Source organism: Phyllobates terribilis, unplaced genomic scaffold, assembly GCF_046119375.1.
Source record: "Phyllobates terribilis strain yellow unplaced genomic scaffold, ASM4611937v1 Scaffold_13__5_contigs__length_258822181, whole genome shotgun sequence".
Taxonomy (NCBI): Eukaryota; Metazoa; Chordata; class Amphibia; order Anura; family Dendrobatidae; genus Phyllobates; species Phyllobates terribilis.
Window position 1 is genome coordinate 69,724,189 of NW_027362773.1, and position 27,480 is coordinate 69,751,668.

At 45.3% G+C, this 27,480-nt stretch overlaps 1 protein-coding gene across 3 annotated transcripts in view; it reads left to right on the plus strand.

Annotated features, from left to right (window-relative positions):
• The window catches only part of DEPDC7 (DEP domain containing 7), a 102,393-nt gene that overhangs the window by 54,601 nt on the left and 20,312 nt on the right, over window positions 1-27,480 (plus strand). The window contains exons 3-4 of one of the 3 annotated variants that reach the window (XM_073658114.1): window positions 18,145-18,304; window positions 18,457-18,715. The exons of 1 other annotated variant lie outside the window; for it this stretch is intronic. In XM_073658114.1, the coding sequence (XP_073514215.1) occupies window positions 18,490-18,715 (226 nt within the window). In that variant the 5' untranslated portion in view covers window positions 18,145-18,304; window positions 18,457-18,489. Of the gene's footprint in view, window positions 1-18,144; window positions 18,305-18,456; window positions 18,716-26,555; window positions 26,682-27,480 lie in introns of those variants that run through there. One more of the 3 variants, XM_073658115.1, reaches the window with a different exon arrangement.

Below are 27,480 nucleotides of genomic sequence, written 5' to 3' on the forward strand. Positions count from 1 at the left end.
AATTGTAACAGAATCTATGAGCTGCTAAGAGAGTTTGACAAGCAGCAAAATGATGTACAAGTTATGACACTGTGTTTTGAGGTTCATAATTTTTCAGTATCTCATAAAACTGACAGTATGCCAAATCAATCGATATTATTTGAGGGCTGCTAAAAACAAGTATAATACTGTAAGACTCAGGATTGTATATTAATTAAAAGCAACAATCATGACATTATAATTGAGGATTATGGTAATTCTGTGTCTCACAAATTTTTGTCTGTTTTAAGAAAAAAAAAAGGGGGGTACAATATTCACTCTTATCCCCTGAATAAGTGGTTCAATGGGAGTGTTTGATGATTTATAATGCAAAAAGGACCCCCTATTCAAAAGAGCTCGAACTGGGGCATAATGATTGAACAATATCAGTAAGCCTTTTCTCAGCCTCCTGTAGGAAACAGGGTATATGAATTGTAATTGCGCAGTCAAATTTAAAAACTTGGTTTCATAATGGTATAAATCCAGGAATTTGTCTGTTCTTTTTTTCAGAGTGCATATATGCATATCTGATTTTTATATATGCACAGTGCTCTTTTTTCTGGGTGATAATTCTATGTTTTTTTTATTAGAATTAAATAAAACATTGATATTTTTAACCTCTTGCTACTATTTCCTGATTGATAATTGAGGTTATCTATACTAGCTGAATTGTTTGTTACATGGTTAGGGGCCCACTAAGAAGCTTCACCCCCCCCCCCGAACCAAACCCCCAGCTATGCCTCTGGGCAGAGTAATATCTTCCAACTTTTATAAACCAGGACAAGTATTATATCGCCTGTACACAGTAATTTTGTCCCTTTTGAAGCCCCTTAGTGTTCTCACCAGCAATATCTCTTTTATGGCCATTAGAGAGTATGACGCTTCCAAAAATGCCACTATACATACACTGAGTATTGTATCCCCACAGTGAATCCCTACCCCACGTGAACAGTATATAACACGATGACGACACAGTGCCTCCAGCAAAGTATGATGTCCTCACAGTACCACAAACACAGTATAATAATCCCACAGCATTATGCCCCTAAAGTGCCTCCCTATAGTATTTCCCCATAATCCCCCCCACACACACACAGTATCATAGCCTCCACACAGTATGATGACCCCCACAGCTCCCTGCTCAGTATGAGGGCCCCCACAGCTCCCCACACAGAATGAGGGCCCCCACTCAATATGATAGCCCCCACAGCCCCCCACTCAATACAATGGCCCATCCACTATGATTAGTCCTAACCAGCCCCAAATCCCGTATCATTAGCCCCCACCAGCCCACCATCCAGTATGACGGCCCCGCCATCCCTCCATTGAGTATGACTGGCCCCCACCTGCCCCCCATTCAGTATGATGGTCCCCGTCATCCCTCCCTCTAGTATGACTAGCCCACACCAGCCCCCCATTCATTATGATTGCCCGCACCAGACCTCCATTCAGTATGATTGGCCCTCACAATTACTGATTTGGTCTTTGTAATGTGCGTACTGAGGCTTGAGCACAGCAGGCGCAATGTAGTGAATGTAGTGACGTCATTACACCTGCAGTGCACGGAGTCTGACTCACACATGCAGGCTGAATAGTGGATCATAAGCCTCCAGATCCCTGATTCACCACTCTATTCAATTGTATACATATCCTGAGAATGTGGCTACAACTGAAATTGTGGTGATAGGGAGGAGAGGAGACCCGGTGCTAAGTGGCACCAGCCACTGTACCAGCCACCCCCTCCTGGACTCACAAGCCCATAGTGGCCGTGTGGGCTGCTGCTGCTGTGGACGGTATACCCCTGTTCTGGCCATAGTTATAATCTTGCTCTAACAAGCTTTATTCATACAGTGAGGGATACTATATATAAATATATCAATGTATCACAATCAGGGGTGGATTAAGAGTAGCAAGGCCCCCCAAAACACATACACACCTGATGTATCACGTGACATGTCACATGATCCCCCTTTGAAGGATCATGTGATAGTTCATGTGAAATTAATTTGGCACAATATTAATATATTAATTATAATTATTTTTTTACATTAACTGTATGACTTAATATTGAGCACAATTAAGTATGCTGACATCCCCCTATATACAGTATTAGACCCTACACACAATATGAGCTGCCACATAATCCTCCTATACACAGCAGGATGCCGCATGTAGCCATCTATACATAAGCCTCCAGGAGGCCGTACATTGCCATCTATGCACAGCAGGGAGTCGCACGGCACCATCTATACACAGCGGGAGGCCGCACGGCGCCATCTATACACAGCAGGGGGGGGCACGTAGCCATCTATACACAGCAGGGAGCCGCACGGCGACATCTATACACAGCGGGAGGCCGCACGGCGCCATCTATACACAGCAGGAGGCCGCACGTAGCCATCTATACACAGCAGGAGGCCGCACGTAGCCATCTATACACAGCAGGAGGCCGCACGTAGCCATCTATACACAGCAGAGGGCCGCATGGCGCCATCTATACACAGCAGGGGGCCGCACGGCGCCATCTATACACAGCAGGGGGCCGTACATAGCCATCTATACACAGCAGGGAGCCGCACGGCGCCATCTATACACAGCGGGAGGCCGCACGGCACCATCTATACACAGCGGGAGGCCGCACGGCGCCATCTATACACAGCAGGAGGCCGCACGTAGCCATCTATACACAGCAGGAGGCCGCACGTAGCCATCTATACACAGCAGGAGGCCGCACGTAGCCATCTATACACAGCAGAGGGCCGCATGGCGCCATCTATACACAGCAGGGGGCCGCACGGCGCCATCTATACACAGCAGGGGGCCGTACATAGCCATCTATACACAGCAGGGAGCCGCACGGCGCCATCTATACACAGCGGGAGGCCGCACGGCACCATCTATACACAGCAGGAGGCTGCACGTAGCCATCTATACACAGCAGGAGGCCGCACGTAGCCATCTATACACAGCAGGGGGCCGCAAGGCGCCATCTATACACAGCAGGAGGCCGCACGTAGCCATCTATACACAGCAGGAGGCCGCACGCAGCCATCTATACACAGCACGGGGCCGCACGGCGCCATCTATACACAGCAGGGGGCCGCACGGCGCCATCTATAGACAGCAGGAGGCCGCACGGCGCTATCTATACACAGCAGGGGGCCGCACGGCGCCATCTATACACAGCAGGGGACCGCACAGCGCCATCTATACACAGCGGGAGGCCGCACGGCGCCATCTATACACAGCAGGAGGCCGCACGTAGCCATCTATACACAGCAGGAGGCCGCACGTAGCCATCTATACACAGCAGAGGGCCGCATGGCGCCATCTATACACAGCAGGGGGCCGCACGGCGCCATCTATACACAGCAGGGGGCCGTACATAGCCATCTATACACAGCAGGGAGCCGCACGGCGCCATCTATACACAGCGGGAGGCCGCACGGCACCATCTATACACAGCAGGAGGCTGCACGTAGCCATCTATACACAGCAGGAGGCCGCACGTAGCCATCTATACACAGCAGGGGGCCGCAAGGCGCCATCTATACACAGCAGGAGGCCGCACGTAGCCATCTATACACAGCAGGAGGCCGCACGCAGCCATCTATACACAGCACGGGGCCGCACGGCGCCATCTATACACAGCAGGGGGCCGCACGGCGCCATCTATAGACAGCAGGAGGCCGCACGGCGCTATCTATACACAGCAGGGGGCCGCACGGCGCCATCTATACACAGCAGGGGACCGCACGGCGCCATCTATACACAGCGGGAGGCCGCACGGCGCCATCTATACACAGCAGGAGGCCGCACGTAGCCATCTATACACAGCAGGAGGCCGCACGTAGCCATCTATACACAGCAGGAGGCCGCACGTAGCCATCTATACACAGCAGAGGGCCGCATGGCGCCATCTATACACAGCAGGGGGCCGCACGGCGCCATCTATACACAGCAGGGGGCCGTACATAGCCATCTATACACAGCAGGGAGCCGCACGGCGCCATCTATACACAGCGGGAGGCCGCACGGCACCATCTATACACAGCAGGAGGCTGCACGTAGCCATCTATACACAGCAGGAGGCCGCACGTAGCCATCTATACACAGCAGGGGGCCGCAAGGCGCCATCTATACACAGCAGGAGGCCGCACGTAGCCATCTATACACAGCAGGAGGCCGCACGCAGCCATCTATACACAGCACGGGGCCGCACGGCGCCATCTATACACAGCAGGGGGCCGCACGGCGCCATCTATAGACAGCAGGAGGCCGCACGGCGCTATCTATACACAGCAGGGGGCCGCACGGCGCCATCTATACACAGCAGGGGACCGCACGGCGCCATCTATACACAGCAGGGGGTCGCACGGCGCCATCTATACACAGCAGGGGGTCGCATGGCGCCATCTATACACAGCAGGGGCCGCACGGCGCCATCTATACACAGCAGGGGGTCGCACGGCGCCATCTATACACAGCAGGGGGCCGCACGGCGCCATCTATACACAGCAGGAGGCTGCAAGTAGCAATCTATACACAGCGGGAGGCCGCACGGTGCCCCCCAGATACAGCGGGAGGTCGCACACAGTCACACACACACACACAAACATATACAGACATATACAAAGACATATACATACACGCATAAACACATTTGAAACACAAAAATACATATAAACAGACATCACACAATGATATCTGCACACACTGACAGGCACACTCACCATCCCCCGACACGGCTCCCGTCGTCCACATCCTCTCCAGTGGTAAGCAGCAGTGCAGGGCGCACACTGCATGACGTTACGCTAGCAGACACGGCCGTGCACAGGGCCGTGTCTCCTAGCTGTGATGCGGCAGGGCCAGCACACAGGGAAGTTAACAGGTGCAATGCTGGCCCGGCCGAATAAGAAGCAGGGGCCCTGCACAGGTGCTGGGGGAGCGGTCCGGGGGACCCCCGCCTCTGCCTGCCGTGATATGTGTGCCGCACACATTATAATGAGGGCAATCTGGCCATGGGCCCCCCCGGAGCCTCGGGCCCCGGGCAGTAGCCCAGATTGCTCTCGTTATAATCCGCCTATGATCACAATACAATAGGTGAACAAAGCTTTGTAATAATGTGTTAGAAAGAACTGGGAGATGAGACGACTGCTACAGCGAAGTCCATTCAGTACACTGACCACAGTCAGCATGAGTCTCCTTGTCTACAGTACAGTAGAAGCAGAAGGAAAGCGCTCTTTGAACTGAACAATACTGTAAATATTTCGGAGTAGAGGTAAGTGACTTCTACCCATCTGGATCGGCTGTGCAGCAGCAGGAACAACCCTGGTAATTGCAAATTGATCCTCCATGGCTGCAGCTATGCCCTCTGAATCTCCATGAGAGATCCAGATTCCAGAATAGAAATTCAGATGAGGGCAACATATATACAGTATATATCCTCACAGCAAAGGTGGAATTGATCTTCTTGCTCCGTGTATATTTCAACAAGCCATTACACCTCCAGAGAATCGTAGAGTGGATTAAACGTCCTCCATACAAAACCTGGATTCAAATTGAAGAAGAAAACCTTAAATTCCCCTTCCGTCAGCTTATTTTTCCCCCAGCCAATGGTATCAATCCATCGCATATTAAAAAACAGTTTACCACTACGTTATGAACAAACAGGTAATAGAGAGTCAGCTCACCCACATGAAGACTGATACACGGAACCAGCAGTGCAGCAGGGAGGAGAACTCAGAAAAAATAGGTATACGTTCCAGATTCAGGTGCAAAATACACCAAAAACGTGGCAAAAACATACTTATTTCCACAGCGTTTTTGCTGCCAAGAGATGCAGAAATTCCTGCAATCAAATATGCAACGTGCGCACGTTGCAGATTTAGTGCTTTTTTGTTGCTTATTTTTCTGCGTGGATTTCTGAAGCAAAACCAGATGCCAGCAAAGTGAATGAGAAACCTGAAGTGTCATGCACACGCAGGCAAAAAAGCAACGTTTTTGAGGCTGCGTTTTCCTTTCAAGAGATGCAGAAATACTCAATGTGCGCACATACCCTATGGGTATGTTCAGACTAAGAATTTTTTTTAGCGTTTTTTTTTTTTTTTCATCAGCAAAACTTGATCTCTTGGCAGGAAAGAAGCAGTGTCAAAAATGTAGGATTTGGTACATTTTTGCCTGCATTTTTTCAATGTATTCAATGGGTGAGAAACCAGGCAAAACGCACCAAAAGCGCGTGATTTTTCCTCTGCCAAGAGATGCAAAAACTTTGCAGAAATTTCTGCAAACAAATTTGGTGCAGAAAATAATCTTCAGCATGACAATTCTCTGTGCATTTTTGCTGCGTTTTTGGTGCATTCTGCCTGCTTGTTCACCCATTGAATGCACTGAAAAAACACGGCAAAACCGCACCAAATCCTACATTTTGACACTGCTTTCTTCCTGCAAATAGATCAGGTTTTGCTGCAGAAAAAAAAAACACTGAAAAAACACCTACTGTGAACATACACTTAGGGTATGTGCATACATTGAGCATTCCTGCATCTTTTGTCAGGAAAACGCAGCCTCAAAAATGTTTTTTTTCCTGCGTTTTTGCATGCATTTTTGCTGCGTTTTTTCAGCGATTTGGGGTGAAAAACGCAGGCAAAAACGCACAAAGAATTGACATGCTGAAGACTATTTTCTATTTTTGTTTTTGGTGTTTTTTGCCTGCATTTATCACCCATTGAATGCACAGAAAAATCATAGGCAAAATCGCTGCAAAAACGCACAGAAAATTGACATGCTGAAGATTATTTTCTGCACCAAATCTGCATAACACTTCAGGTTTCTCATTCACTTTGCTGCAGAAAAAAAGCATTTTTGCATGCATTTTTTTCATGCATTTTTTTCAAGCGTTTTTTTGCATGCGTTCTTTGCACAGCAAAGAATGCTTTTTGGAGCTAGATAAAGATATTTGAAAAAAGAAATGTGGGATATCGCTTTAACCCTTGGAATACCGTTGGACTCAGGTTGAGTATTTTCGCTGTGTCCAAAACGTTGTGTTCTATTGCTGCACTTGTTTTGTCGGGACACGCGGATCCCCACCACATGTAATGACATTTCAATCGGTCAAAATCTCCACCGGAGACTTTAGTCTCCGCTACAGAAATTGACATGCTGAGGGTGAATTTACGCAGCGTCAAAAACAAGCACAGTGGGCATGGGATTTCTTATAAATGAAATAAAATGAAGAATTAAATTTAAAAAAAAATGGCGTCATTTTCATAACCAGCAGAGAGAAAGTCGACCACTGGGGGCTGATATTACTAGCCAGGGAAGGGGCCATTAGCCAAAGATGTTCCCTGGCTATTAATAACAGCTCACAGCTGTTTGCTTAGCCTTTACTGGCTAGATTACAGGAGGACCCCAGAAAAAAATGATGCAGGGTTCCACTAAAAAATCTAACCAGCAAAGGCTAAACAGACAGCTGTGAGCTGATATTAATATCCAGAGAAGGGGCCATGGATCCTGGCCCCCTCCGAGGCTGCTAATATCAGCTCTTAGCGACCCAATAAATGGTGCATCCATAAGATGGAGGGGATGCGCCCGGCAGAAGGTCAATCGGACAGTCATATAGCCTATGTGTGGTAAAGTCTCAGCCCCCTTTTCATCAAAGACGTCAGCATACGTCCAATATGCCACAGGCGAATTAGCTGGAGAAGTTGGTGGTCGAGCAGGACGACAGGGAGCAAGGCAACACTCATGACAGTCTTGACCCCAATGGAGTACTTCTCCGGACTTCCAGTCCAAGATGGGCTTTTTTTTTGCAGCCATGGCAGACCTAAAAGCAGAGGGCGACAAAGACCGGACAGCATATAAAGAGGAATCTCAGCATTCCTACCCGAAGTTCCACTGATTCGATAACGGAAAGGATGTTTTTTTCAGGTCTTCCATCCACCAAAGAAACAGCCAACAGATCCTGTAGACTTTGGATCAGGATTTTATATTGCTCCACAATGGCCTGTTGGAAGAAATTACCGGCAGAACCAGGGTCCAGGTAGGCTGGCTCAACAAAACGGATTTCGCTACAGGAAACAGCTATTGACAGTCAGCGCTGGAGAGGGGTGATTCTCACCCAGGATGGCCTCTCCAACAGACCTTAGGCTCTGGAGTTTCCCGGTTTCTCTGGACAAGAGCGGATTACATGCTCAGAGCTGCGACAATAGAAGCACCTTCCCTCGGCATTACTGGTCTCCTGACGATGCTTGGCCATCGTCACCTGGTCAACTTGCATAGACTCTGGAGAGGATGCTGAGGCTTGCTGTAAGACCGAACTTTGAAAGGTAGGTGCCAGGCATACAAGTCTTCTCTCACGGGTCACCTCCTTGGAACGCTCCTGGAACCTGATGTCTGGCTGTGTAGCCAGAGACACCAGGTCATCCAGTGAGGTGGGTATGTCACGACCAGCCAGCTCGTCTTTAATTTGCCCAGAAAGGCCCTCCTATAAGGTGGCCACCAGAGCCTCATTATTCCAAGCGAGTTCAGACGAGAGAGTGTGGAAACGTACAGTGTACTAGCAGCTCACTGTGAGGTTTACCTGACGCAGTCGGAGGAGTGAAGAAGCTGCTGAGGGCGCACGGCCGGGCTCATCGAAAACCTTCCGGAAGGCCTCTAGAAATGACTGAAGGTTTGATACAAGAGGATCCCCTCTCTACCATAGGGGATTGAGCCACACCAGAGCCTCACCAGTGAGGTGGGACATAATGAAAGCCACTTTGGCTCTATCAGAAACAAAATGATGTGCCAAAATGTTCGAAGTGTAGCGTGCACTGGTTAATGAACCCCTGTCATAGAGTGGGGTGATTGCCATAGTGTGGGGGAATCAGACAGCTGGGGTCCAAAACTGGCAGACTGAGGCACATTTGAAGTTGTTCCGCTTGGGCAGATGCGGGTGCTGCCGGCGAAAGCAGTGTTTCCAGGCGGGTGTTTACTATCCATAGGTAGGACAGTATCTTGTCCTGTTGGTCTTTCTGATGAGAGACCTCCTGATACAGGTCAGAGATGGAGGACGCCTGAGAGCCAGCAGATTCCATGGCCTGTGTAAACTGTAATGGGCCGGGTGGTTGAACCACTATGCCATGAACTGAGGAGAGCCTGAAGGGGCATGAATAGGTGCCTCACCAAGTCCAACGTTGGATGCATGGCAGCTGATGATACCACGATCCGAGGAGAGATGAGGGAGGCGGGACCAGGAGCTACACCTGGACTGACCTCGGGCGGATAGCAGCTGACCCCCAAGGGACAGGGGGCAGGCATGACTGATGGACAGGCAGGTGAGCATGGCTGATAGACAGGCAGGTATACTGGATATGTGCATTGGGACCTGAGAACTAGCGAGCGGGTTAGTGATAGACATGCAACGTTGCACAGGCACCTCCCATCAGGTGGAGATACCTTAAATAATCAGTGTCTCCCAGCCACTGGCTGGGGACACTTTAGGATGGTGAACACTGTCCCTTTACGAGGACAGGACCGCACGTGTCCTAAGCACAGTGCCGGGGGATCTGTACGCAGTGCGCGCACTCTGGGCATCAGCTGGCGGACCAGGAAATGACTGCAATCTACAATACGTTGTCTGCATGACACAAGCAGTCCACAACAGAATGAATAGTCATAGGTATAATATAGGGAATTGCATAATTACACATAATTTATCTAAACATTTTCTCACTGATCATAAAAAAGATCCCAATTGTCTGAAACTTACTCTTCTAGAACAGATTACTCAAAATACACCCAATATATTACAGAAACTTGTCAACTGGGAGTCTTATTGGTTTTTTCGACTATCTACTTTGACACACGAAGGTCTAAATTAATGTGTAGATAATACTGTCCAGTGAGGATTTATTTGGATATGATTGCATCATTATTTATCATGTTTGGTCCTTTTGATTTTTATTTACATTGAATCATTTGTAGGGAATATTTCAATGTCTGTAACCATACCAAAATAATTTTTATGGGTTTATGTTTGTAGGGACATGCAAATGGTATATGTAATTGCTATTGGACGCTATTGAATTTGTACATGTCTGCAGGGTTATGCAAATGGTATGGGTAATTATTATTGGATGTACATTTTTAACACAGGTGAATTAATTAATTAAAATTGTGAGGCCAACCAATCACTAAGATTGTGAGGTCAATAGGGATGATATAAGTGATGGCATGGTATTATTCAGTCTGTATGAGCCTGATGAAGAAGCTGGACTGGCGGCGTAATGCGTAGCTCAATAAACTTTAATGTCTTTTAAACATTAGGATTTCTCCCTCGCATCCTTGTCAGCGCTCCTGGAAGCCCAACTTCTGTTCCCCTTGTCTACAGTACAGTACGTAACAAATTTTTGTTTGCATTGAATGTGTTACACTAACAAAACAAGTAACAATGGTAAGAAAAAAGTTAAAATGTGCTTGTAAAACAAACCATAATGGAAATTATATATACATCTTCCAAGTATACAAGGAAACTGTACAGGAACCTACTGATCATGCATAGATTGTATGGTGAAATGGGCTGGTCCAGTGATCAAATGGCCTACTAAGAGAATCTATTGGTCATTGAATTGTACATGTGACCAGCGGGAGAGTTCAGTGGTGGTGAGTGATGTGCACTATCAGTCTCAGCATGCTCTGCGTTTTTGCACAAATAAAGAGACATGCCACAATAATGACATGATTATCTTGCAGTGTAAGAAGGCTGAGAATCACACAATTGAAAAAGCAAAATGGTCGTTCATTTGGGTGAAATGATCTTTTGTGCTACACAAAAGTTCATCATTCTTCCTTAGCGGTGCATTGAGCGGTGTAGATAGGACTCGAACTGTCGAGAACCACGGCAGCCTATGTGCACTGAGTGATCTAGAACAGAGCACATCATTCACAGCGTTCTGCAAAACTGCCTATGGGAGAACCACTGATAGGTAGGTATTTACCAATAGGCAATAGTTTAGTGCCGCTGGTCATTCGTGTAACTGAACCTTTAGAGCTATTACAAGAGCACCACCCTTCAATTAATGACTGTATATAGTGCTACCTACTAGGACCTTACTTATATGTTTGCAGGAAATCCTTTATCCAGGTTTCAGAGAGGGAGGGCTACTGTCTTAACAAATTGCCATGTTGAGTGAAAATAATAATACTATACCCTTCTACTATGTGGCAGGAGAGTAACTTATGTTTCTGACAAGTTAATAATGAGGAATGCAATCACTCTTATGTAGCAGCAGTCAAATATTGCAATCAACAACCCATGTCCAGTACTATAACATGGATGGCCTAACCGGCTGGGTGTGCTCACTTGCGAAGCAGAACTACACAGCTCCAGCAACTGCATAGTGGCTGCGCTGTACTGCACATCTGCCCTATTAGAATGAAAAGGGGCAGATCTACGGTACCTGGTGCAGCCACTATGCAGTAGACAGGGCTGTGCTGTTCTGCTCCACAACTGGGAACATTCAGCCGGCACTGGAAACACCTTACCAGAAGTGGTGCCAGGTGTCACACATCTACTGATCTGATACTGATGATCTATTCTAAAGATAGGTCATCATTTTAAAAGTACCAGACAATCCCTTTAAGAAATCTAGTACCCATAATTATTGATGCAGTTATCTTCAGGCATTTTTAATCTTTTTCAATAAATTCACTATCATGAATTCCTCTAGTAGAGAGTTCCAATGTCTTATTGCTGTTACAGTAAATAATCCTACATTTTTATTTTGTTTATTTGTACAGAATCCATCTTTTCTGCAAATGTACAAAATGGCCAATTGTTATAGTTACAATCCTCGGTTGTATTCCTCTAGAAAAGAAAAAATAATAATAAAAAGATTATACTATAAAGACTTTGAAGGTGGAGTCTGTATGTCCTTCTAAAGTACATAAAGTATAGTCTGCTCATCGTTATTGACACCCATGAAGCAATACATAATGTGCAATATCTCCTGAAAAAAAATGAATAAAGTGAAACAGTTTTTTGTATAGAACACTCGTGTTAAATACCAAAGAGCCAAAGATAAAACAAAACACAATTGTCACTGGTAATGGCACCCTTTACATTAATTTAGTATGGAAACACATTTTGACTCGCTTGTGGTAAATCACAAAAGCGATTTACCTGTGATTAATTGTGGGTGCCCATGTAACATAAATTAGTCAATGAATAATTACTGTTTTAAAAAGCCACATGGTAGGCCCTGTTCCTTTGTCACAATGGTGAAGACAAAGGAGCTGTCTGAGTACATCAGAACTGCTATTATTAGCAAACACAAGACTTCCAAAAGGTATAAGACCATCTCAAAAACCTTGGTATCCCAGTTTCAACAGTGCACAATGGTATTAAGAAGTTTGCCAAGCATGGGAACTGTCAAGAACCTCGCTGGACATGGGGGAAAGAGGAAAATTGACGAGAGATCTCTTCAAATGTTGGTGCAAATGGTGGAAAAAAACACCACGTCAAACATCCAAAGATCTCAAGGCCAACCTGGAACAGTCTGGGGTCATGGTTTCAACAAGTACCAAATGGCGCATACTAAACCAAGCAGAGCTTTATGGGCAAAGGCCAAGGAAGAAACCATTGCTAAAGAAAAGACATAAAAAGGAACGACTGATCTTTGCCATAGAGTACCTTGACAAACTACAATCCTTCTGGGAAAATGTTCTGTGGACAGATGAAACAAAAATAGAGAAGCAACAGTTTGTTTACAGACGGCACAATGAAGCTTATAAGGAAAAGAACACCTTACCAACAGTTAAGCACGGTGGAGGATCCATAATGCTGTGGGGTTGCTTTGCTGCGTCTGGTACTGGAGGCCTTGACCGTATCACAGGTATGATGAAATCAGAGAATTATCAAGAGATTTTAGAACGAAATGTCCTACCCAGTGTAAGAAAACTTGGTTTGAGTCGAAGATCATGGGTCCTCCAGCAAGACAATGGCCCAAAGCACACATCCAAAAGTACACAGGAATGGTTGAAAAAGAAAAAATGGACTGTTTTAAAATGGTCAGCAATGAGTCCTGACCTCAATCTCATTGAAAATCTTTGGGATGAGCTGAAATCTGCCATTGGGAAAAAGAACCCTGCAAAGATTCAAGAGCTTGAACAAACTGCAAAGGGAGAGTGAGAGAAAATTCCAGCTGAGAAGTACAAGAAGCTTATAGATGGCTCCAAGAAACGTTTGACGGCTGTCATCAATGCCAAAGAGTGTGCAACCTAATATTAGGGCTGCCTTTGTTGCTGCACATGCTGTTTGTTCTGTTTCTTCTTTGTTTTTCAACTTCCATGTTGCAATTTCAATGGTTTATTGTTGTATTACTTTGGAACACTAATTAAGAAATCCTGAGGATATAACTTTGGTACATTTCCATTTATTTCTGAAGATATTGTACAGTCTATGAAGAAAATGAAGGGGTGCCAATAATGGTGAGCAGTACTGTAACTGTCAGACAATCACCCGTAAACATAACGATGCTCATTGGAGGAATGTGCATGTTTACTGCCATATGGTGAGAGAGAAATAGCTTCTCCTGCTGACATTGCTTTACTTTCAAGACAACAAAAATTTGTTTGTGAACAACCAATTAAAAAGGAAAATAGAAGGCACTCAAAAATTACATATAAATCCTACAAAAATCTGGAGCAATCAGCCATAATAGTAAAACTGAATTCTTTATTTCATAAAATAAACATGCACATGAACATATTAAAAACAGAATAAAAGGTGAGTATACAAGCAGAAAGGTGCACTCTCACACCATTGGCCAGAGGTAAAAAATATCAGCTAAATAGCTACCTCATAACTTCCATTGGTTTCCATAACCAATTAAGGGTATATTAAATACTCCCCCTGCAAACCTATGTCTAACACTCAAGTGGATGAGAGCCTGTTACAAAGGTCAGTGCAACACATAGACACAGGCATAGCTCCCAACTGTCCCATTTTCGGCGGGACTGTCCCGTTTTGAGGGCTCAGTCCCGCGTCCTGTCATGACTCAGCTGTTCTCCCGGCTGTGGAGGGTGGTGGTGGGAGGTTGCGGCGGTGGAGCAGCGGGCACAAGTAGTAGCCTGCAGCTGCAGCTACCAAGTGTGCCCCGCTGCTAAAGAAAATTAATATTCACTCTTCTCCACGCCCATGGGAGTGGAGAGGAGTGAATATTCATTCTCCTTAATAGCGCACACTGTCAATTGCAGCTGCCGGCTTGCTGTGTGCCCGATATTAGAGAGATATTAGAGAGAATGAATATTCACTCTTCTCCACTCCCATGGGCGTCTCTTTCGATTGTGGTCTTTCATTTCACTTTTTCTTCCGCACCCAGCTCAGACCACCATGACCGCTTTTGTGCATCACAAAGTAATAGTGCCCCCACTGATAACAGTGCACCTTGTTACCTCCACACATTGATAGTGCCCTTTTGTGCCTCCCCACAGTAATTGTGGCCTCACTCAATTACAATTCTCCCTTTGTGCCACTGTCCAATAATTGTCGCCCTCCTTTGTGCCCCCTTTGTCCTCTCCTGCTCCAATTTTCAATAAAAAAAAAGTTAAACTCTGTTACCCCTGTAGTATTGGTGCTATGCACACAGTGCTAAACGGTAACCAAGGCATTAATTATACATTAACACAAGACAATGAGCGAAGTATTTAATAATCGTCCTCCCCTCTGAATCCTGTCACAGTATGTTCTTGTCAGGAGCTAAGTCCTTGAAGTTACACTCCAGCAGTACAATGTCTGCATTATTACTTAATCAGGACAGAAGTGATTAAACACAATTAAGTCCGGCTGTCATTGGGCCAGCACTCCCCGGCACAAACACTGTGCACACATAGTAGAGGTGTCCTTGAGCCGATTGATTCGCTCATTTTGACTCATTTACCCTCTTTTTTTTTTCTTTAATTATTTTTCTATCAAAAAGTCAAACTCACACGTGAGCTACTCCAAAATTATAGTACTGCACGAAGTGTAACCCTCAGCAGAGCGATGGCTCGTCACCTTTGAAGGCTTTTTCTGCTATTTTTTTCTATTTTCTTTCCAATTTAAAATAATGAGAAAGGTCAACATAAAAAATACAGCTAGAGTGATGTGCAGTAAAAAAGTTTCTGCCTTAAAGGGGTTCTGCTCTCTAAATATTCCGCTTTGTTAGAAGTCTTCCCTAATAACAAGCTGATCTCAGGGTGTCCTGTAGATGCCAATGTGGCACCCCAGGTCTGGTCGCCACAGTGGCAGCAATGTCATGTCTGAGAGCAGGTGGGAGGTTCCCTGGATGGGGACAATTAGCATGCAGCACCTCCTGCCTCAGTCCAGGGAGTGGAGAAACCTGCCCTTTATAAACTGGATCTGGGGCGGGGTTAGAGAGACCAGTTAGAGACAAGTTCCAGTGAAGTTGCAGATAGGGACAGGTCAGCAGCAGGCTGAGGAGTCATTGTAATCTATGGGTGTGCCCGGTGTTTACCGCCGCCGATAAGGCAGAATAACCATTAGCTGAGATCTGGCTACTGTGATCACCTCCATCTGGCCACTGTAATAACCTGGTGTTGGGGCACATGCACAAGACAGTCATTGAGCTCTACATTGGGTCACCATGAGACATTATTTCATAGACAGATGAAAAAGTCTTCTTGATCCAAGAATTGGCTGTTTTCAATGTAATGCAGAACTTAAAATGGTTGTACAGAATTACAAAGACGTTTTCAAAAACACTACCACATCTGTACATAGGTCGTGTGTGGTTTTACTACTTAGTCCTGTTCACTTCAATGGTGTTGAGTTGCAATAACAGAAACAACCCACGGATGCTGTTTCTATTAAAAGCTCCCAGGTTTAAGATGCCAATTGAAATTAACATGCTCATGTTCTATCAGTTAAGAAAACAGAACACACAGCAAAAAATGACATATATATGAGCCAATATGAAGTGTAGAGTAACCGCTGTATACGGTAAAGAAACTTTACTCCTGTGATCCAGTAATAAACATTTACACACTTTAGGACATCTTGGGCAGAAGCTGGGCCTGGATAATGACAAAATGATTGCAGATTTGGGGTAATTAAAAAGAAAGTTTCCATACAACGTCTAATACACTGTTCAAACTACTAGGAAATTGTGATACAGTAGTTATCCTAAAATAATGCCTGTTTAGTAACACACTGAGACTTCTGAACATGCTGTTACCTGTGACCACCAAACAAATGCTCAGATATTCAGTTGTCTATTAATCGCCATGAATTACTCAGTCTATTGTTTATGTGATCGACAGGCCTGAAAAATCACCAAGCACTGTTCATCTAAAAAAAAGAAAAAAGATTCACCAGTAAAGAATTGTCTAATTCCAGTTACACTATATAGACAAAAGTATTAAGAAAGACTTGGTAATCGTTGACTTCCGATTTTTCATTCAGTCCCATTGGCACAGTTGTATACAGTCCAGCCCCTTGCTGTAACGTCTGCTTTTACTAACTTTTCTGAAAGACTGAGTCAGTATAAAGAGCTCATCGAATTTGAGTGTGGTCGTGTAATAGTAATAGTTCATGAAAAGTTACGCTGCTAAATATTTCATGATTACATGTGAGTGGTATTACTGAAAAGTGGAAGCGTTTAGGAACTGCTGCAACTCAACAGTTAACCATGTAAAGAACAGAGCTACTGCTGAGGAGCAGACTGCATAAAAGTCGCCAACGCTCTGCTGACTCAGTAACTGCAGAGATCCAGACATCGACGGCATTACCACAGGAAGTGTGCACCAGGAGTTTCACAATTTGCAAGCCGTACATCACTAAGCACAATGCCGCATGTCAGATGGAGTGGTGTAAAGCACACTGGACTCTGCAACAGTGTAAACGTGTTCAGTGAAGTGATGCTTCTTTATCTGGAAGTCTGAGTCTGGATTTAGAGAATTCCAGAATGTTACCTAGCAGGGCAAACTGGGTAATTTCCCAGGGCCCCAGCCTTTACAAGCCAGAAACTGCACTGATAATGTGACCAAAGGAGGCTGTCAGCCAAAGTAGCGGGGCCTATATGATTGAAAGCTGGCAGCTCCTGGGAGGCATAACGTTAATTTTCTCCCGGAAGTCTTTCAAAAAGGTGGCTGGGCACCTTCATAACGCTATTAACCTGCAGATTAACACTATATAAGCAGGTTACTTATGTGACACGTTCCCTTTATGAAGAGGAGAGTATCTGGTCTGTGCTTTAACGTGTTTGTAACATCCAGAGCTGATTCTAGTGTTTCTGCTCACTAAGGGCAAAGCTGAAATGGCACCACCACCCTCCTCGTACAAAAAAAGCATCCAGCAATGAAAAAATATATATATCAGCATGAAGAAACTGTATAAATAAGTATTTAATAAGTAAATTGCAGCAACGTACTTTGTAAATACATGTATGAATTTTTTATGGTTATAGGAAGGTTCGCCCCCAGCAATTTGCCCTCAGAAGTTCGCCCCCAGGTACATTTCGCCCTCGCACATTTCGCCCCCGGACCGGGGCGAACTGGGGGCGATATGTGCGGGGGTGAAATGTGCGGGGGCAAAACACCCTGAGGGCCAAATGCTGGGGATGAAATGTGCGGGGGCGAAATGTACCCGGGGGCGAAACATCCAATTCCCATTTTTTATATTGTTCTGCACACTGGTGTTATTAAGAAGGGTTGTCTAGTAGTGGGCAAACCCTTTAATTCACATATACCAAAAATGGTGCAAGATACTGTCCCAATATACCCAGATAGATTTTTAGTCATTTGTTGTCTTTGCCTTTATGATCACTGTATACACAGCGCTGAATGAGCTCTGAGTACATGGCAAGAAGCAGTAATAGTACTTTGTGCTACTGTCCCATTGATCGGTGCCGAAAGGGATCATAGAACAATTTTTAAACCCAGAACATGAAAGTAAAGTTAATAGTATAACTTTCATTACAATTAGTTGATGCAAAAATGAATACACCCCACATAAAAAACTATTAAAAATCTACAGTAGTATTTTGTATGATCTCCATGATTTTTAAGGACCGCACCTAGTCTTCTAGGCATGGAATGAACAAGTTGGTATCATACTGCAACATCTATATTTTTCCATTCTTCCAGAACGACATCTTGTAGAGCCTGAATACTGGATGGCAGGGCCGCCATCAGGGCATTGCTGCCCTTACTACTGTATGGGACATAGTGAACAGAAGGAAAAAGGGAGCCTGCCCGGACCCTCCCTCTCTCTGTTTCTACTCTACTCACCAGCCCCCGTCTTCAGGTATGCACAGTTCTAATCATCATAGATACATGCACCCCCCCCCCCCCCCCCCCGCGACCGGAAATATGCGCTATACCTTTAAACCGCTGCCGGGTGCGGGGTGCATCATGGTCCTGACACAGTGACACTGCACACACTCACTTTCATTTCAGAGCAGAGCAGGGCAGCGTGCGTGCAACACGTGCATGGACGTTGGACCGTGGTGCATCTGCTGGGCTAGACCCGGGTCCAGGAGTCGGGACAGCCGGCGGCAGCAGCAGGCAGCGTGTGTATTGAGGGGCCTGCCTTGCCCTGTGAGGGAGCTGCCTGTGCCTGGCCCCGTAAGGCCTTGTGAGGGGGGTGCTGCACCCTGTGGCCAAGGACAACCAAGAACAGTCGATGATTGCGTGTCAAGAAAGTGCCAACCAGAAGGTAGGAACATGAATGGTTGACAAATAGTGTCGTCCCCCCCCCCCTTGTTTTACTCTTGACTACTATATTTTTTGTTACAATATTACAGTTTGAGTTATGTTTTGGGGTATATTTATATTCTACAATTTATTGATTTTTAACCCCCCCGGAGCATTTTGCGTTATCGTTTTTTGCTCTCCTTCCCAGAGCCATAACTTTTTTATGTTTCGGTCAATATGGCCGTGTGAGGGCTTATTTTTTGAGGGAAAAGTTGTACTTTTGAAAGACACCATTGGTTTTACCATATAGTGTACTGGAAAAAAAATCCAAGTGCGGTAAGATTGCGAAAAAAGTGCAATTTCACAGTCATTTTTTTTTTGTTTTTTTTACAACGTTCACAAAATGCCAAAACTGACCTGCCAATATGATTCTCCAGGTCATTACGAGTTCATAGACACCAAACATGTATAGGTTCTTTTTTTTTATTTAAGTGGTGAAAAAAAAATCCAAAGTTTGCTAAAAAAACAAACAAAAATAGGCGCCATTTTCCGAGACCTGTAGCGTCTCCATTTTTCGTGATGTGGGGTGAGGGCTTATTTTTTGCGCGCCGAGCTGACGTTTTTATTGATACCATTTTAGGGTAGATACAATGTTTTGATCACCGGTTATTTTATTGCAATGTTGTAGCGACCAAAATAATGTAATTCTGGCGTTTAGAATTTTTTTTCTCGTTACGCCGTTTACCAATCGGATTAATTTTTTTTATATTGATATATAGGGCATTTCTGAACGCGGCGATACCAAATATGTGTATGTGGGGTTTTATTTTATATGGGGTGAAAGGGGGGTGATCTAAACTTTTATATATATATATTTTTTTATATTTTTGAAAAACCTTTTTTTTTTTCTTTTTTTTTTTTTTACAGTTTTTGCATGCTTCAATAGTCTCCATGGGAGACTAGAAGCAGCACTTTTCAGATCTATTCTGCTACCCACAAATGATTAGCAGATTTGCTCACTTGCTATGAGCGCCGACCACTGGGCGGCGCTCATAGCAATCTGGCAATGACAACCACAGGGGTCTCCCGCAGACCCCGGTTTGTCATGCTAACCCATCAGCGACCCTGATACTGCTTTGCACACTCTTGGCATTCTCTTGATGAGCTTCAAGAGGTAGTCACCGGAAATGGTTTTCACTTCACAGTTGTGCCTTGTCAGGTTTAATAAGTGGGATTTCTTGCCTTATAAATGGGGTTGGGACCATCAGTTGTGTTGTGCAGAAGTCAGGTGGATACACAGCTGATAATCCTACTGAATAGACTGTTAGCTGCTTTGTTCTTGCCATAATACAAATTCTAAGTAAAGAAAAACGAGTGGCCATCATTACTTTAAGAAATGAAGGTCAGTCAGTCCGAAAAATTGGGCAAACTTTGAAAGTGTCCCCAAGTGCAGTTGCAAAAACCATCAAGCGCTACAAAGAAACTGGCTCACATGAGGACTGCCCCAGGAAAGGAAGACCAAGAGTCACCTCTGCTTCTGAGGATAAGTTTATCCGAGTCACCAGCCTCAGAAATCGCAGGTTAACAGCAGCTCCAATTAGAGACCAGGTCAATGCCACACAGAGTTCTAGCAGCAGACACATCTCTACAACAACTGTTAAGAGGAGACTTTGTGCAGCAGGCCTTCATGGTAAAATAGCTGCTAGGAAACCACTGCTAAGGACAGGCAACAAGCAGAAGAGACTTGCTTGGGCTAAAGAACACAAGGAATGGACATTAGACCAGTGGAAATCTGTGCTTTGGTCTGATGAGTTCAAATTTGAGATCTTTGGTTCCAACCAGCGTGTCTTTGTGCGACGCAGAAAAGGTGAACGGATGGACTCTACATGCCTGGTTCCCACCGTGAAGCATGGAGGAGGAGGTGTAATGGTGTGGGAGTGCTTTGCTGGTGACACTGTTGGGGATTTATTCAAAATTGAAGGCATACTGAACCAGCATGGCTACCACAGCATCTTGCAGCGGCATGCTATTCCATCCGGTTTGCGTTTAATTGGACCATCATTTATTTTTCAACAGGACAATGACCCCAAACACACCTCCAGGCTGTGTAAGGGCTATTTGACCAAGAAGGAGAGTGATGGGGTGCTATGCCAGATGACCTGGCCTCCACAGTCACCAGACCTGAACCCAATCGAGATGGTTTGGGGTGAGCTGGACCGCAGAGTGAAGGCAAAAGGGCCAACAAGCGCTAAGCATCTCTGGGAACTCCTTCAAGATTGTTGAAGACCATTTCCGGTGACTCCCTCTTGAAGCTCATCAAGAGAATGCCAAGAGTGTGCAAAGCAGTCATCAAAGCAAAAGGTGGCTACTTTGAAGAACCTAGGATATAAGACATATTTTCAGTTGTTTCACACTTTTTTGTTAAGTATATAATTCCACATGTTTTAATTCATAGTTTTGATGCCTTCAGTGTGAATGTACAATTTTCATAGTCATGAAAATACAGAAAAATCTTTAAATGAGAAGGTGTGTCCAAACTTTTGGTCTGTACTGTATGTCATACAAAATAGTTAATAAATAACATTTCCCACATGTCTACTTTACATCAGCACAATTTTAGAACCAAATTTTTTTTTTTATTAGGGAGCTATAAGGGTTAAAAGTTGACCAGCGATTTCTCATTTTTCCAACAAAATTTACAAAAACATTTTTTTTTAGGGACCACATCACATTTGAAGTCACTTTGAGGGGTCTTTATGACAGAAAATACCCAAAAGTGACACCATTCTAAAAACTGCACCCCTCAAGGTGCTCAAAACCACATTCAAGAACTTTATTAACCCTTCAGGTGCTTCACAGGAATTTTTGGAATGTGGAAGAAAAAAATTAACATTTAACTTTTTTCACAAAAATGTTACTTTAGACCCAATTTTTTTTATTTTCGCAGGGGTAATAGGAAAAAATCGACCCCAAAATTTGTTGCACAATTTCCCCTGAGCACGCAGATACCCCATATGTGGGGAAAAACCACTGTTTGGGCGCACGGCAGAGTTCGGAAGGGAAGGAGCGCCATTTGACTTTTTGAATGTAAAATTTGCTTGAATAATTAGCGGACGCCATGTTGCATTTGGGGAGCCCCTGATGTGCCTAAAAGGTGGAAACCCCCTTCAAGTGACACCATCTTGGAAACTAGACCACTCAAGGAACTTATCTAGATGTGTGGTGAGCACCTTGAACCCCCAGGTGCTTCAAAGAAGTTGATAACATTGAGCCGTAAAAATAAAATTTTCACATTTTTCCCACAAAAATGTTTTTCAGCCCCCAATTTTGCATTTTCATAAGGGTAACAGGAGAAATTGCACCATGCAGTTTGTTGTACAATTTCTCCTGAGTAAGCAGAGACTCAATATATCGGGGAAACCACTATTTAGGCACACAGCATGGTTCAGAAGGGAAGGAGAGCCATTTGACTTTTTGATGGTAAAATTTGCTTGAATAATTGCGTTTGGAGAGCCCCTGATGTGCCTAAACAGTGGAAACCCCCCACAAGTGACACCATTTTGGAAACTAGACCCCTCAGGGAACTTATCTAGATGTGTGGTGAGCACGCTGAACCCCCAAGTGTTTTACAGAAGTTTATAACATGGAGCCGTGAAAACAAAAAAATCTAACTTTTTCCATAAAAATTACGTTTTAGTCCCAATTTTTTTAATTTCACAAGGGTAAGAGGAGAAAATGGACCCCAAAAACTTTTGTGCAATTTCTCCTGAGTACGACAATACCCCATATGTAGGGAAAATACAGTGTTTGGGCGCACGGCAGAGTTCAGAAGGGAAGGAGCACTGTGCGACTTTTTGAACGCAAAATTGGCTGGAATCGAGAGCGGACGCCATGTCGCGTTTGGAGAGCCCCTGATGTGCCTAAATAGTGGAAACCCCCCATTTTGGAAACTACACCCCTCAATGATTTTATCAAGGGGTATAGTGAACATTTTGAACCCAGAGGCACAGCACAGAATTTGATAACATTAGGTCATCATATTGAATAAGTTGTCATTAGTCTTGAGCGCAAGTGCTTGCTACTTGAGTTTGCAACGGGTACTCAGGTATGCACCATGTATCACGGGTGTCCGAGTGACATGCTCGAGTCCCCACCCACATGTTTCTCGGTTATTAGACACCCAAAAAAAAACATGCGGGGATTGCTTGTGCATGGCAAGCAATCCCCGTGAGTTTTTTTTGGCCGCAAAGCATATGGGGCGGAGACTCAAGCATGTCACTTGAGCACTCAGTGCAAACTCAAGTACAGAGCACTTGCGCTCAACACTAGTCGCCATATTGTCATTTTTTTTTTACTTTTGAAAAAAATCCAAACCCTCGCCCCAACCCTAGCCCAACCCTAACCCTAAACCTAGCCCAACCCCAACCCCAACCCTAGCCCAACCTTAACCCCAACCTTAGAGTTTATTTTTTACGCCGTTCCTCGTGCGGTATAAGTGATTAGTCGACTTTATTCTTCGGGTCGGTGCAATTACAGAGATACCAGAATCATATCGGGTTTTTATGATTGACAGCTGTCACACACTAAAAGACGCATTTTTTTGTAAAATCTAGTTTTTGCATCGCCATATTTTGAGAGCTATAATTTTTCCATATTTTGGCCGACAGTCATGTGACGGCTTTTTTTTTGTGGGATGAGTTGACGTTTTTAGTTGCCCTTTTCAGGCACATGACATTTTATGATCGCTTTCTATTCCGATTTTTGGGAGGCAGAATAAACAAAACCAACAATTCAGGAATTGTTTTTTTTTTTATTCTGTTCCGCGTGTGGTAAAAGTGATAAGGCAGCTTTATTCTTCGGGTCAGTACGTTTACAGTGGTACCACATTTATATAGTTTTTCTATGTTTTGGCACTTTTACACAATAAAAGCTAGTTTATAGAAAAAAAATTTTTTTTGCATTCGCTTTATTCTGAAAGCTATAACTTTTTTATTTTTCTGCTGATGGAGCTGTATGGCGGCCTGTTTTTTTTGCGGGACAAGATGACGTTTTCATCGGTACCACTTTTATTTATATTTGTCTTTTTAGTCACGTGTTATTCCAGTTTTTGCTTGTCGGTATGATGATAAAGCATTGTTTTTTGCTTTGTTTTTTACTTATTTTTTTTACCGTGTTCACTAAAGGGGTTAACTAGTGGGACAGTTTTATAGGTCAGGTCATTCCAGATGCGGCAATACCAATTATGTGTACTTTTATTGTTTTGTTTTTTTTCATAACAATATTTATTGATGGGTACATTATATTTTTATTTTTGGTGGATTATTTTATATATATATATATATATATATATATATATATATATATATATATTTATTTATTTTATTTTTTTCGTTTTTAAACACTTTTTTTACTTTTACTCTTTGTCCCACTATGGGACTTTCACTTTTTTTTTATTCTGATCGCCTGTATAGCATAGGGATGGAGCACCATCCCTGTGCTATACAGGCTGTCAGTGCTACAGATGCAGAAGATACTTTGGTCATGCACTGCGCATGACCAAAATATATTCCTGCTGTCTGGTGACACCAGATGTTGTCATGACAACATCGGGGCGTCATGGCAACATCCGGGAAGCCGCGGCACACATCGCTGGACGCCGGCAGGAGAGGTGAGTATCCCAATCACCTCCCCTTGCCACCGTAATGCTGCTATCGACTTCGATTGCAGCATTGCGGGGGTTAATGTGCCGGGAGTGGTGCGGTACCGCTCCCTGCACATAGTACCTGGTGTTAGCTGTGACAATCAGCTAACAATCGGCGGTGATTGCACCTGCACAGCCTGTGTGCGGGCGCGATTGCCAAGACGTACTAATACGTATCTGGCTCTTAAGTCCCATGGCGCAGATATGTATTAGTACGTCTTGGGCTTTAAAGGGGTTAATAATGTACATACTGTCTATATATTTTTGTTTACACTTGTACTGTTCCTCCCCCATTCCCCTACCATGCTCCCCACCCACCCCCACTTCTCCTTCCCATCGTCACTTCCCTCCGTCTCCCACCATTTGGATATTGTTCGTACCTACTGTTTTTATTGCTCCACTGTTTATGCTCTTATTCTGATGTTATGTATCTCTTTTGCAGTAGCGATGTAATGAATAAGGCCTTACTGTGGGCGAAACGTCTACTCTCGCCTCCTCCTTGATTTTTTGCCTGTAAATAAACTTGCACAATTATAGCAGCCTACGAGTGTGCGATGAATTAATCCTGTATGCAATTACCGGGCATTAATTGTCCGTTTCATCAGCACCTCCTTCATACAGACAGAGGGTACACTAATTATCTACCTCCTGAATATATGGACGGCCTCGTCAGAAGACTACAAGTCGTGAGACGTAGCTTTTTATTATTGTACAGGGTCACTTTTGCACTTTATATACATGTTTTGTGTCTGTTTTAATGGCTGTTTGTTGGTTTAGCGGCAGTTTTAAAATGATCTATTAAAAGTTACTTTTTAATTATGGGGAAAATCTGCACAGATAACTCAGTGCACCCGTAAGAGAAACTGACACGCTGTGGATGTGAAACACGCAGCACAGGTCAGTGCACACGGAGTTAAAAAGAAGCCCAGTGGGGCGGAGATCCCTATAAATCCCATCCAGTTTGCTGGAACTGGAAGATGTTGTGTATTTGACACAGCAAAAATAATCAGCGTCAAAAACTCATGGTGGGCACACAGCCTAAAAAGACTTTCCCGGTGGCGGCGGTTTTGGGCAGCGTCTAGCTCGGGCTGGTTCCACCTGGAGACTCTTGAAAGTTGTGACTTGCACTTTTATTCAGCTTCTGTTCAGAACAGAGCGGCCTCCCATAGCAATCAGCGGCCTCCCATAGCAATCAGCGGCCTCCCGTAGCAATCAGCGGCCTCCCGTAGCAATCAGCGGCCTCCCGTAGCAATCAGCGGCCTCCCGTAGCAATCAGCGGCTTCCCGTAGCAATCAGCGGCCTCCCGTAGCAATCAGCGGCCTCCCGTAGCAATCAGGGGCCTCCCGTAGCAATCAGCGGCCTCCCGTAGCAATCAGCGGCCTCCCGTAGCAATCAGCGGCCTCCCGTAGCAATCAGCGGCTTCCCGTAGCAATCAGCGGCCTCCCGTAGCAATCAGCGGCCTCCCGTAGCAATCAGCGGCCTCCCATAGCAATCAGCGGCCTCCCATAGCAATCAGCGGGGGGGGGGGGTTCTCTAAATGTCTGTGAAGCTGTTTTTAAGGAAGATTTTGGGCGCTCAAAAAACCTAGCTCCTAAAACAAACCCTTATGCCCTCAGCCTTAGGGCACGTTCACACACAGCTTGTGCAAATTGTACATTCTGCTGCAAAATCCACATTAACCTGCGCTTCCTATACTAATCTCCCCATTCATCTCAATGGGAGGCGTGAGGAAAGTGCAGGTGTGCTGGGGGGCTCATCATAAGAACGGAGCATGACAACGCTGGGGATAGTTCTACTGGTGAACATGCTCCAGCCTTCACCTCACAATACATGGTAGAAGAAAATACACAGACAAGTGTAAAGAACAGCACAGAGCTGCTAACCTGCGAGACTACAGCACACATGCATGGGCAGAGTCAGTAGGTTTTATCAAGCAGTTTTCATAGTGAACGACTCCAGGATAACTCCATGTTTCCATGCCCTCCTTGTTCTTTGTAGCCACAGTTATGGCGGGGGCACGAGCTGCACGAGTACGGTACGACCCGGAGCCAGCTCTCAGCCAGGATGCCGGATCACAGCACTGCGGCCGGGAGCCGCGCACGTGCTCTGTACACTCAGTATTGACATGGTGACGTCACAGGCCCCGCCCACCACTGGTAGAAGAGCTGCGGACGCGCCGCCTCCCGCGTAGTCTGGCTGCTCTGCTGGGACGGGATGGCCACTGTCCGGGAGAAAGCGGTGGCCCTGAACCTGTGTACGTCCTACAGCCCGGTACACAGACCGCCAGGTACGGCGCCTAGATATTGGGGTGTCCTGTGTCTGGCTGCGGTTTACTATTAATTTGCCTTTATCCTATGGACCTCATTATTTTTGGACGGGATTGTATCCGATGTGATTGGGGTTATCTGTCCGAAGTGATGGGAGTTGTCATCGATGAGACCCACCCGGTAATGTCCTTCTGGAACTCCCAATCGTACTCTCCAGTATAACCCCGCGGGCAGTGTGTGCCGGAGCTGTGCCCTCCGTCCTCGGTGCCCTGTGATGTCTCTGCTTGGTCAGAGGTGTGCCGGGAGCCCCGCGTGTGCCGGGAGCCCCGCGTGTGCCGGGAGCCCCGCGTGTGCCGGGAGCCCCGCGCCTGTGATGCCTCAGCCTCGGGCTGTGACTGGAGCAGCTCCTGCTGGTGCTCACTTCCTCTGTGCTGCTGTGCCGTCCTGTGCTCACATCACTGTACAGGACGTTCTCTGCACTGAGCTGCCGGATTCTTTCCATATGGCACATCGCCGCTCAGCCCCGTCACCGCTCTCCGGGATTCCCTGCCCTTATCGTTACGATATCGCCATTTAGCGCAGAGAATTGGAGACCGATATTTACATTAAACACGGAGCAATCTCTATACTCAGAGGCCGCTGCGTCCGTGTGACCCCCGATGTCCAAGCCTGCGTGTCCCTCCTCTGCCGCCGTGGGATTTCTGCTACCTGTAAGGGGGGGGACGGGGGTAACAGTTTTTAAGGTTGATGGAAGACTAAGTCCATCTAGTTCAACCCATAGCCTAACATGTTTATCCAGAGGAAGGCAAAAAAAAAACA